Source organism: Pundamilia nyererei, unplaced genomic scaffold, assembly GCF_000239375.1.
Source record: "Pundamilia nyererei isolate P.nyererei 1_Seehausen unplaced genomic scaffold, PunNye1.0 scaffold00041, whole genome shotgun sequence".
Taxonomy (NCBI): Eukaryota; Metazoa; Chordata; class Actinopteri; order Cichliformes; family Cichlidae; genus Pundamilia; species Pundamilia nyererei.
Genome location: NW_005187442.1, coordinates 3,570,534 through 3,582,647, shown reverse-complemented (window position 1 = coordinate 3,582,647; position 12,114 = coordinate 3,570,534). Strand labels below are relative to the sequence as shown.

At 39.7% G+C, this 12,114-nt stretch overlaps 1 protein-coding gene across 1 annotated transcript in view; it reads left to right on the top strand.

Annotated features, from left to right (window-relative positions):
- Positions 1 to 390: 390 nt before the first annotated feature.
- ptprk (protein tyrosine phosphatase receptor type K) overlaps positions 391 to 12,114 on the top strand; it is a 106,512-nt gene continuing 94,788 nt past the window's right edge. The window contains exons 1-2 of the mRNA XM_013910339.1: positions 391 to 710; positions 7,034 to 7,057. Of these exons, the coding sequence (XP_013765793.1) occupies positions 629 to 710; positions 7,034 to 7,057 (106 nt within the window). The 5' untranslated portion in view covers positions 391 to 628. The remainder of the gene's footprint in view (positions 711 to 7,033; positions 7,058 to 12,114) is intronic.

Below are 12,114 nucleotides of genomic sequence, written 5' to 3'. Positions count from 1 at the left end.
AGAGAGAGAGAGAAAGAGAGCGAGCCAGAGAGTTTGCCAGAAAGAACATAAAAGGTCAAGTAGATGATAAATCAAGTTAATTTTCTTTCTTTTTTAATCTAAAATTTAATCGTAGCTTAATGGCATGGGGGTCATAAACATGTCACCAATACTGCAGAGTTATAACATAATACTATAAAGTTAAAAAAAAACCTCAATCTGCATATGCTAATTACTTATAAAATAATAGAAAATAATAGAAAACCAGGGTGCTGTTGTTACATCGTTTCTATTAATTCCTTATTTTTTATTTTTCAATAAACTCCCGATTTGTGACGTCACACATTTTCTCTGCTGAGCTCGCCCTCCCTGCCTCTCTCTCTCTCTCTCTCTCTCTCTCCCTCGCGCTCCCTCACTGCACTCCGCGTGAAACAAAGTGTGGAGTCCGCGAGAGCCCGTAGGAAGCGAAAAGAGAGAAAACGGGGAGAGAGAGAAAAAAGAGAATGGGGCCGCTGAATTCATCACAACAGGAGGAATAATAACCCGCTGAAGAAATAGATAAAGAAGACTGGAGACGGAGAAAAAAGAAAAAAAAACTTTCAGGGGGGGAGAAACTGTTACAGACTCTCGCACGGCCACGGCTTTAAACATGGATACACTCTTCTCTGTATTCCTGGGACTCCTGCTTCTCTGTTCGATAGTTGGTAACGTCTCTGGCCAAATACCGACAGGTAAGAGGAAAAAGAAGAAGAAAAACACGACAGTTTGAAGTGGTTTGTGTTGTGTCGTGTGTTAGAAGAAAAAGTTTAGGCGACAATTTCTTTTTCCTCGTTGGTTTAAGCTCATAAATTCCAGACAGGTGTGTTTAGGTGTGCGAGAAAAGTTAGCCTCGGTGTTGAAAATGCACCGTATCGCCTGTTTTATCACATATGTGGGCTTTTTAAATGTCGGCGAACGTGGAAATGGTAATTTTCATGAGGTGGAGATGCCTTTTTGACATTGTTAAAATGTGAAATGCTCACTTCGTCGCACGCAAGTCGCCTGTGCGCGACGCTTTGAATGCAGCCCATTTAAAGCCTTGTTTGCGCTCTCTTATATGAACAAGTAATCTCACTCATAACCTGGATCGCCAACTCTTATCTTAAATGCCTAAAACTTAAGTTGCTGCATTTCTGCTTGGCTCTTCGCATCGCAGGTCTTCAGACCCGAGAGTTACTATGCCTCTGATTTACGAATAAAAGGAAGCATTGCATACATTTGCAGTTATGAGCAAGTAGGATTAAAGTGGAAAGATTTCACATTTTTTGCGCTGAGCATCGTTTATTCCTGTAGATTTCAAGCAGAGCCGAGCTTGGCCGTGAAGCAGTGCAGTCTCGCAGCGCATGAATGGAGAAAAAAAGTTCCTGTGTGCCCGGACACCACTGTATAATAATATTTATGTAGCAAGACAGCGTTGATTTGTACAACCTTTATTAAAAGCCTGGTGCACTTTGCTGTTTTTCCATCTCGTGACACGCTAATGTGTCACCTTAATTGCATGATGGATTGGTTTGTTTTGATCTTTATCGTCCTTAAATGCTTGCGAGCTTTTTATTTAATATCACCCTGCGCTCTGTGATGTGTTAAAAGTACTTTCTAAAGGAGCGTTGCTCTTTTGTTCCAGCCAGCGGACAGTTGGGTTTGCGAGCGCCACGAGCTGCTGGCGCTTTGCAAACCAAATGAGCCGCTTCATCTCCAACTTTATTCTCGCTGCATGCAATCAAACCTAATGGTTGGGAATACAGTCTGCACGTCGATCGCATGTTGATAAAGAGGGATATTGCTTTTTGGCATTGCGTGAGTGAAGAGATCAGACTGAGATACTTTTTCGGTAACTGGTTTCTGGTTACCACATTCATCAAGTTACGCGTGATTTTTGCGAATTGCCCGAAACTTCCCATCAAAACGGTCACGCGCAGAGTGCGATACTTTAAACCTCGTTTTGCGGGGGATGCGTTGGAAGACCACCTCTCTGCTTGACTTCGGGACTTGAGTTTAAACAGTAATCCGCAGCGCAGTGAGCCTTTGAAGCTCTTTTGTCCGTCTCGCCTGCAGAAACTCGTATGCACAGGAAAAACGCTGCAACAGTGCTGCTCGCCACGTTTGGGACGATGCTTTTGCAAGTCGCCTAAATGAACTCGCGGAAGTTATCCGCTGTTACAAAACAAACAAACGACTCCTCGAGCTCCGAGAAACCAAACTCCTTACGTTCTCATTGTAATCGCTCGATCTCGTACCTGTTTGCGTTTTATTTCCGCATTCAGCCGTTGCTCCACTCTCATCTCCGACGCGCAGAGAGGCAGGAGAGGCTCACACAGCTGTTTGAAAGCTGACCTCCAAAATCACAACCATACATTAAAGTTACAGCAAAGAACACATCACGCGCCACACATAAAATCATAATTTTACGCTCCAGTGTTCACAATAGCCCTGTTAATGATTTGCATTAATATTACACATTAATTCCAGCTTCATCTGGGGAGGTTTTATTGCCTCCACCCCTCCTCTTTCCCACCCTATACCCGCCCCCCATACCCCCCCATTGTCATTTGGTCCTCTGGGTAACAAATGTGTGGAATTTCTCTGAGGCCTCTTTGGGAATTTAAGTGCTGTTAATTTGCAAGTAAATACTAGTGACTGGATGCCGCTTCACAGAGACGTGGGCTATCATTAGCGTGGAAAAGGGGATCGGAAGGAGAACTTTGGCTTTGTTGTAGAAAAAGAGCCACATATTTAGTGATAAAAGCATGCAAATGTGAGAATAATTGTAGCAAATCAGTACAGGGAAAATTAACAGGCACACTTTTTACTAAACATTCATATGTCTCCATGTATTTTCTGTACCAGCTAACCATACAAAAAATTTAGGTAACATTTAAGTTAACACTGTTCAGCTTGTGTAAACTTATCACTGGCAGCATTTTTATGCACCGGTTTAATAAAATCTCCAGCCAGTGATGCAGATAAGGTTTGCAGGCTGATAACTAATACAGCCATTATGACTTGGCACTGAGAAAAAGCAATAATTATAAGACCAAAAGTTAGTAATGAAGGAAATGTGTGTTTGGGTGCTACACTCATATCACTGACAAGGACAAGAAATATTTGTGGCAAGGCTTTAAAACCATCCATTAAGCACTAAAGAAGTCATTTTCAGTCCGCGCTGAGATGCATTCTCACTAAATTTGTCTCCTTTCAGTTTTTTAATCTATTCTAGTTTCCCAATTAGAAAGTCAAACTGCAAGTTAAAGCATTTCTCTAAATCTGCCTGTCTCTTGCCTCTTCTTATCACTTTTTATACACAGTTTTGTTTTGGCTAATCACTTACAAAGTCAGTGTAATAAATCTGAACAAGCTGTCTTTACAAAGTCAGTACCCGAGTTTATGTTAATTTTACAACTTTCTAAATCTGTCTCCTCTCTGATCGAGTTGTGACACAGATTTTAGGCGTCTTTAATCTTAATGAAGTGAAATAATTGTTTTCCATCACTGTCTCCAGACGAATTAAAAGGCTGCCAGTGCCACTGAACACAGCATCTGAGCTGGTTTAATTAGAATTGTAAATTATTTTAGTATTTCGAACATTAGAACCAAGTTAGTTTAATTATAATTACTTTTCCGCCCCATTTAGGAGATGAAATAAAATTGTGTGTTTTAATAGAGAAAGGCGAAAGAAATGGAAGGACAGTGAGAAAGAGAAGAGGAGGGGGACAAATAAGAAACCATTGGTTTTTGGCCGTGGGCATCTCCTCCACTCAAGAGACTGTGAAAATGGCAGAAGGGAGTGTGTGTGTGTGTGTGTGTGTATGCGTGTGAATCACTGTGTGTGTCTGTTATGTCTCGTGTATGTGTGTGGTGCAAACGTGTGTGTCAATTCATGTGTTTTGCTGTCGCTTACAGAGAAGGAGGGAGGCCGATGCTTTTAAGCCCTCCGGAGTACAGTGGTACAAAAGACGAGCATCTGAAATGTTTGCTTCTCATTTCGATTCATGTGAAAATGCCTCCTCATTCTACTCATGCCATGTAAAATGGCGCCAAATCAAAGGCTTTTTTATTTATTTCTCGTTAAAAGTAATGCCTCAGTCTGCAGTCCTTCAGATCCATCTTAATGTCTTCTCCACAAATGAAACGTCCCTTTGCTTAGAGCCAATCTGTTTCTACGGATTTCAATTTAGTGATAGATTTTACAAAATCCATTGCTTTGAAAGTGGCTGGCTCATTTCTTCAGCTGTTTGGGGAGGAAGTCTGTAAAATGTAATTAATCTGCTGAGAGAATTCATTAGCTAATCCCTCATTAGACTGTGTGCGTGTGTGTGTGTGTGCGTGAGCATAAATGAGTTTGAGGGTTAAGTGTGTACAGTGGGTGAAAGTTTTGGGCACTTTTGCAAAATAAAATATAAAGAAATTCTTGTTTACATGAGTTTATGCAGACGTATTCAAGAGGATGTGACAGCGTGCAAAATAAACAGAGCGCTATTTGCACTGATAAATCGTGGCAGGTTTCTTTACTTTGAAATGACTCTCACTGAAGCTCCCTTTCTGCTTTGGAAAGGTACGTTGTTTTGATGTAAAAATTTGTTCTTCGTCAAGAACTGAAGTTTCACAAAATGCTGTACTTTACCTAAAACAAGTTGAAAATGTAACTGTACAGTTTAACAGTTTAACACAACTATTATTACACAGGCAGAATCAAAATATATGAACAAAGTTGTTTTTTCCTTTTTTAATGCTCTGTATGTGGAAGTGCGGGAAATGTTTGTGTGTTTTGCACACTGATTGACTCATTGCTTCCCAAAAGAGGATGGCATTTGATTTCTTGTTTTGTTTTGTTTTTTTAATGAGTATATTTTTCTTCTCTGATCCACTGTGACCAAAGGGGTATATAAACAGAGAGAGACTAGCAGCAAAGCAGCAACCGGAGACCATAAAATGCCAAAGAAATTCTGCAGCTTGTAGTGATGATGCCATAATGTCAAAGTGATATAACTGCAAAGAGGGTGGATACTGAGTTAGACTTTGCTCAACTTAAAACACGAAGAAGTGACTTTAAAAGGAAAGTTTGTATTTTTTGAAAATACAAACTTTTGACTGCAGTCGTGGGCTATATCAGTTATTATCTGTGGTGTTCATAATGCAATAATAAGCAGATGAAAATAGAGACTGGTTACTGATTAGTGTCACTAACTTTCTACACTTCTTACCCATTTTTAGAACTTCATAACGCAAAACCTCCACAACTATGTCTGTTTAAGATGACAAATATAATCCCACACAATAATTTGTGACATAAACAGTTTGTATTGGCAAAAACTGTATATTTACATTGTATTGTATTGTATGACATGCTGGTCAGGTAGCATATCCTTGGATATGTTGCCAGTCTACTTTCCATTAACAGCTACTCAGCTGCTCAAGTTGATTTGACTTGACTCCGTTTCCGTCGTTTTCCATTACATTTGAGTAGCACCTCAATGAGGGAGGTGTTTTTATAGCAACGTGAACCAAAAGTTCAGGACATTGAGACGATGGTACTCCTGCTGCTAAACCGATGGTAAATGTCTGCACTTTGTCATTCAACCACGGCGGTGGTTTATAGCGATTTCCCTTGTTGCTGGGTCTCAAAAATGGCAGGTTTCTTGTAAAGGACTCCGCCTCGTGAGTCATCCAGCCACTCCGTGGCCAATCAGTGGCATGCAGTCTGTTGACGTCACTTTTTTGGCTTGATGTTTTTGGCATCAGGTACTACCACATAAAGGAAAACTCTGAAAACTGAGTTAAGTCGAGCTGAGCTGAGTAGGTACTACTGAAAAAGAGACTATAGAAAAGACAACCATTCATGATCACATTCACGCCACGGCCAATTTAGAATTGCCAATTCACCTAACACACGTGTTTTGGGGCTGTTGGAGTAAACTGGAGTACTCAGAGAAGAACCTACAGTAGATTAAATAATGTCATAAAGAGGATTGAGTCTTAAATACTGGGTCGTGATGGGTTTAAATCACCAATCAAGCAAAGAAAGCGAACCAAGAAAGTGATAGCGCTCCACTGGAAACCAAGACAGGCAGCACATTCAACACACATCCCAAATCCCTGAAACATCACATCCCTGATGAATGATGATGCTAGTCCAGTATCATCAATCTCTGCTCTGCCCTGTTTGGCTCTGGTCACAGCTGTTGGTACAAGGGGGCCTTGAAAAATGCTGCTGCCTGACACACACATACACACACACACACACACACAGACACACACTCACACACACATTCACTCACCCTTATACACATGGCTGGCTAATGACAGATTAAGTAATCAACACTCACAGCTGATTAATTACATTACAGTGCATGCACAAGCACACACCCTTTGCCTCACACTCACACAACCAGATGAGCAGCCTCAGCACCAGTTGTGCATTTTAGTGTGTAGTGATAATGATATATGCAACAAAGATATGACTTGTGTGTGCATGTACATAAAGGAGTGAGAGATTGGTGCAAGTGGTAGCAGGTGAAGACAGTCTTGACTTTTGGAGTTCATGGGGATTAGTTGAATAAGAGGGTGAAGGCAGAGGTTGGGTGTGTTTTGGATAAAGTTTAAAGTTTGTGTGAACTTGTGTTAGTTCAGACTTGTTCTTTCCTTTGCATTTTTTAAACAGATTGCATTCAACTGTGTTATTAAGGTTACAAATCATTGTTGGAGTGTAGCTGCTTATATATGATTCCCGAAAGCATTGATTTTGTTGCTGCTGCTGTTGAACAGGGTGGATGCAAAGCTGAAGAAAGTCATGGGGCAATATTGGATTACTTCACTCTTGCTTTTCTTGAATATATATATTTTGTTTAGTTAGATAAAAGCAGAAGTTTATCCAGAATAGACCAGAAAAGCGCGTAAAGTGAGAAAATTGCTGTCAGAACAACATGTAATGAAAATCTCTTTTGTGTTTGTGAACCTGTGCATGCTTTCCAACCTAATTCTGTGCTGTTATTCTCTGCTTTGCTTCTATTGGATCCAGCTCACATGGGGCGCGCTGAGAAGGGTGAGTTACGAGTCGCCAGCCGAGCTTCATCTTTCATGGTTTTAATGTTGTCGTAACTCCCCCATAGCTCCACCTTAACGCAGGGTTCCCTTTTCATTGTGTAGACATTAGTTGTAGTGATGTTGCTTTGTTTTGTCATCCATTGTCATCCCATCTTTTAGCTACATTACTAATCATCCCATTTACTAATCATGGGCTAAGTGCTTGTCAATTATTTTAGCGTATTTAATCAAACTCACCTTGACATGGCAGTAGAGCTTTCTTTGGGTTTTTATTTTCCTGACCTTGATAAGCCAGCATTAAAGTACTGTAGTAGTATTTGGACCTTCCTCAGTATGAACATGTTTGAAGAACTCTGAACCGTTTGATTCAATGTCAGATAGTTTCAATGTTTCATAAACCTTCAGCTCATGTCTAGTGTTATTTTGCTTGTTAAAAAATTTCTACAGTGACAATCCTGAATCGATTAAATATTTGAAGCACTCTTGTACTGGTATGCTGTCACCCGTCTTTGTGACTCTGCCAACCTGGTTGTCAGTTAATCTATGTGCCATTTGTCTCTGTGTCTCTCTTCCTGTGCTTGTCTGTCTGTGTAGCTAGACAGCTGTCGGGAGGTTTGAAGTTTCCAGGTGCTATTTGTTTAGTTGAGCCTGCTTTTTAATAAAAGAGCTCTGAGTAACTTTGTTCCTTCAGTAGCTAAACACACCCTTCTCTTCTCTTCTCTTCTCTTCTCTTCTCTTCTCTTCTCTTCTCTTCTCTTCTTAATAAGGGAGTTGTCCTTTGGTTGTGAAGGTTACAAGTTTGTAAGATATGCTACACACTCTTCACACTGCAGATAGATAGATAGATCATTTTGTAGAGTGCCACTTTAATCGATCCCTGAAAACTAACGTAGGAATGCTATGTTCCAATGCAGACGTTATTCAGTATAAAAATAATAGAGACCAATCGGATGCCCAGTGGGGTAGAAATACTGTCAAATCATATTAAGGAGTACAAGTTTTTTAAAATGGTTTTGGCAGATTCTACATCTACTCTGGCAGAATTTTGTAGATTTCACTGAACTTAGGCCCCAAGTGAAGAATATTTGTTATAACGGATTAGTAAACTGCTGGTTTATTGGAGGTGAGGAAATGGTTGTGTTGTCATAATAGTGTTAGCATTTAACATTTACGATATACTGTTTAATACTTGAATGTTGCTGAAATGGGAGCTTTACTGACCTCTCCTCTCAGGTGTCAGATGCTTTGCCAAGTTTTGATGTGCTGCTGTTCAGGTGTGCCTGTATGTTGCTGTGTGAGGGGAAGATAACATTGTTGGTATCGATACTTTTGCAAACAAGTGTCTAATCAATTGTAATTTTAGTATCAGACCCTTTTCAGGTTCCTCACTCGATTGTGCAAACATTAAATAAATACAATTTTTGGCACAAATAACAGAGAGTCTTGATTGTGAGACATGATGCTTTGTATTTGTTTTCACTTTTCAGGAATTTATTTATCCTCTAGCAACAAAACTGATTACATTAGAAATTAAATGCTCTTTTCTAATGTAATCTTTATTGTTGCTCACTTTAAACTTCCTGGCAACATGAAGGCAAAGTCTGCAGGCCTTAGGCTCAGATCATAGTTGTGCTCTGTTATTATATTGTATTATATATTATATTATATTGTTAATGGTAGTAATAATTCAAAGTCAGAGTCCTTTGTAATGAAATGCATATAGTAACATATTCAAGCTTGTCATGGTTTCGTTTTTTGCTTTTCAGGGTCACTCCTGTATGAAGCACCTTTTCCCATTTCCCAAGAAGACTCATTTAAATTTTGGAGGTGGTTTTTGGCAAGGCAAGGGTCTTTAAAGAAAGGGTTGTTCATTAACTAACTCTTAATTATAAGTATATAGGTGGCACTGAAGTACAGTTATAAGGTTACAAACTGATTATGGCATGTTTCACTTTGGGGTGGAAACTTTACAGCAAATCTCCACTGTTCCTCTTGTCACAGTGACCAGTTCCCGCCTTTCATGTTCAGTAAATGTTTAATGATCCAGTCAACCCACTGAGTCTGGGATTTCCCGATGACTCTCGGTTAAAGTGTAACCCATGGTCTTAATCTGGCACATTTTAAGTTCTCAACCTCTCTTACTTCTTAGTGTTAGTTTATACAACAGTTAGTTATCTTCCCTAAAAAATGTAAAGTAGTTTTGTTATCTTTTATGCTTTATAAGAAAAACTTAAGCTATGTAAACAAAGTATATTTAATGAGACAGACTTTGCTTAAGGCTGCAGTTAACCTGTACTTTGAGTAGATGTGACAGCCCAACTTTGTGTGTGTTATGCATGATTATGCCAACCTTCAGGTGGATGGGATAGCCAAAGGGCTCCTGTGTGTATGTGCCTGTGTAGCTCTGGGGCCTGGCAGAAGTGGTTTCTATTATTCCAGTTATGAAGACATCTGTCATGAATGCACACACAGGAACACACAAATGCACACAAAAGTAGTCATAAGCCGTCAATGTGCAATATTCCATGTAAAGGCTTATTGCTTATCTGTGTGTATTATCTCTAGGTAAAATCCTACGGGATACTCTGCTACAATCATTTTAACAATATGTCCTAAAATTATAGAGACATGTTTTCACTGTCCTCAAATTCATTTCCAATAATTCTCCTCCCTTCTGTAAGCTGATTTCAAATCAGAAGTTGGAGAAGGCTTTTGAGATATTTAAACCTTCCCTTACATGTTTGTGTGTGAATCAATGGCTTACAGATAGACGACCAGTCCATTAAGATTATCATCTCCATCCCTGACCATGTATCTTCACATCCCCACACTGCCGCTCCTCTGTGTGAACAGAGATTTCAATCTTCCGGGAGATATTCCCGAGCTATCTTTTCCCTCCAAATAGTGGTACACAATGTTTTTTTTCCCCTGTCAATTCTGTCTGTCTGCCACTCTAATCTGACGTTTAGTCTGTCTGTCTGCCTGCCAGCCTGTGTGTGTCTCTCCTTACTGCAGATGACTGTAGACACATGGTCAGCGTGACAGTGACTGCGTATACACATCATACAGTCAATCATGCTAACAGACAGACTGTGTGTGGGAGTCTGAAGACAGACATTTAAATGTTGAACATCTGTCTGTCTGTCAGTTTTCTAGCTGGGTTGTGTTAGCCTTGTTTTTCAAAATATCGCCTGTGATAAAGTGATATGCTAATATTTACTCTTTACATATTTTACATACACCCGTTATCATTACTCTTTAAAGGAAATGATTCTAAAACTACTGTATAAAACTTCATTTGTATAAGGAAAATCAAGCTCTGCAATTAAGTGGGCGATAAGTAGGTGTCTCCCAACCCTTTAATGTCTGCAGTCATAATGCTTTTGCTATCTTGTTTAGAAAGATATTCTGCAGAAATCTGAGCCCAAGGGCAGACAAATTAAATTAAATAGAAATGATGAAACATTTAATTACCGGTAAGCAATGAATAAATATCAAATGAAATGACAGAAAAATTGATTACGTTGTGGTTGTTTAAGCTTTTTAACAAGCTAAAATGACCAATTTTTACCATCTTAAAAGTGAGGGTTTGCTGATTTCTTTGCTTTGTAAATTGAATGTCTTTGGATTTTGCGAATGTTAGTTGCACTGCAAAGATGTTGCCTAGTGATGGACATGTTTTTCCTAGCTTCTGACATGTAATACAGTAAATCTGTGGCTTTCATACCTTTTCACAACCCTGCTCTTCCATCAGACATGTCACATTTTGAAAGGACTTTTCATGAAGAGGGTGTATAAATATAGCAAGCGAAACCAATGTACTCATGGGTGCAGACTGGGTATCACTTGATGGATATCAGAATCAAAAAACCAATCAATACATTCCCATCTCTAAAGATTTGAATTTCGGAACCTTTGTACCGTAATATACTTTTATAGTTGCCAGATTGCTCATGTTTCTGCCACTTGTTGCTGTGGCAGTGAGCATTGTCAGCACTGACTCTAGTAAAGTGTAACCACACTTTCGAATGTTTAATTCTCTCCACCATTGACACTAATAGCAGTATCTTCTGCACTGTTCTTCAGCATATCAAAGAGAAAGCTGACCCTGCCTAATGCAGCCTCTATTGCGAAGAGCAGAACTGAAATGTTGGAGCTTTTCTGTACTTTGGTCTTTCACAATTTAGCACCGGGTTCTGTTACAGTACCCATAAAATCAACCATAATGAAGGCACACTAAACTGTGCTCTTCACAAAAATCTTCTATGAGCAATTACAATTTAAATGCATACTTTTCAGGGATTAGAATCTGTAAACATAGCACTGTATTAGTGTCGTATATCAAAATTAAGCTATGCAGCATCTCCAACAGCTATAACTGAGAGGAGCCAGGGCTGCCTGCTGAGTTTCAACCTCCTAAAGGCCAACCTTTTGAGATTTATATGTATGCATTCATGAAACTAAACAATAGTTTTTCCACGGTTTCCATATATTGCAGGCTTAAAACATCCATTGAGACCGTTACTCCCCCAGGCATTTGTTAGTGTTTGAGCACAAGTGAGCAGCGCCGATTCATCTGTGGCAACCTCTGATCATGAGTTCTGCTGATTCGATTACAGAACTTTACCTCTCAGAACAAATAATGTGGCCTTTCGCTGGAAGAGATAAAAAAGAAAAGGTAGTGCAGTGAAATTCCCAACGGACAGCTTCAGAGCAACACAAAATGAAGAGCTCCAAAATAGGACATGCAAGGTTTTCATTGGGAGGATGCCCTGAAATTCTTATTTAAGCTGATGTTCCCTCACATACACATATACGCACTCCGCTGCGATGCGGATACTATGCAGACTCCACCGTGTCTGGTGAAGTCAGAACAAACTCAGTCAGTTTAGTCAAACAAGCTCTCTCGCCTGTTCTCACGGAGCATTTCCAAGTAAGCCTCTATCCGTAAACTCTATCCTAAAGCTTCATTTACCTCCCTACCCCCTTTGGAATTTATGGCCCACTAACCTAAACAGAGTAACACAACGTTTATCAAACCCTACCCCCTCTCTG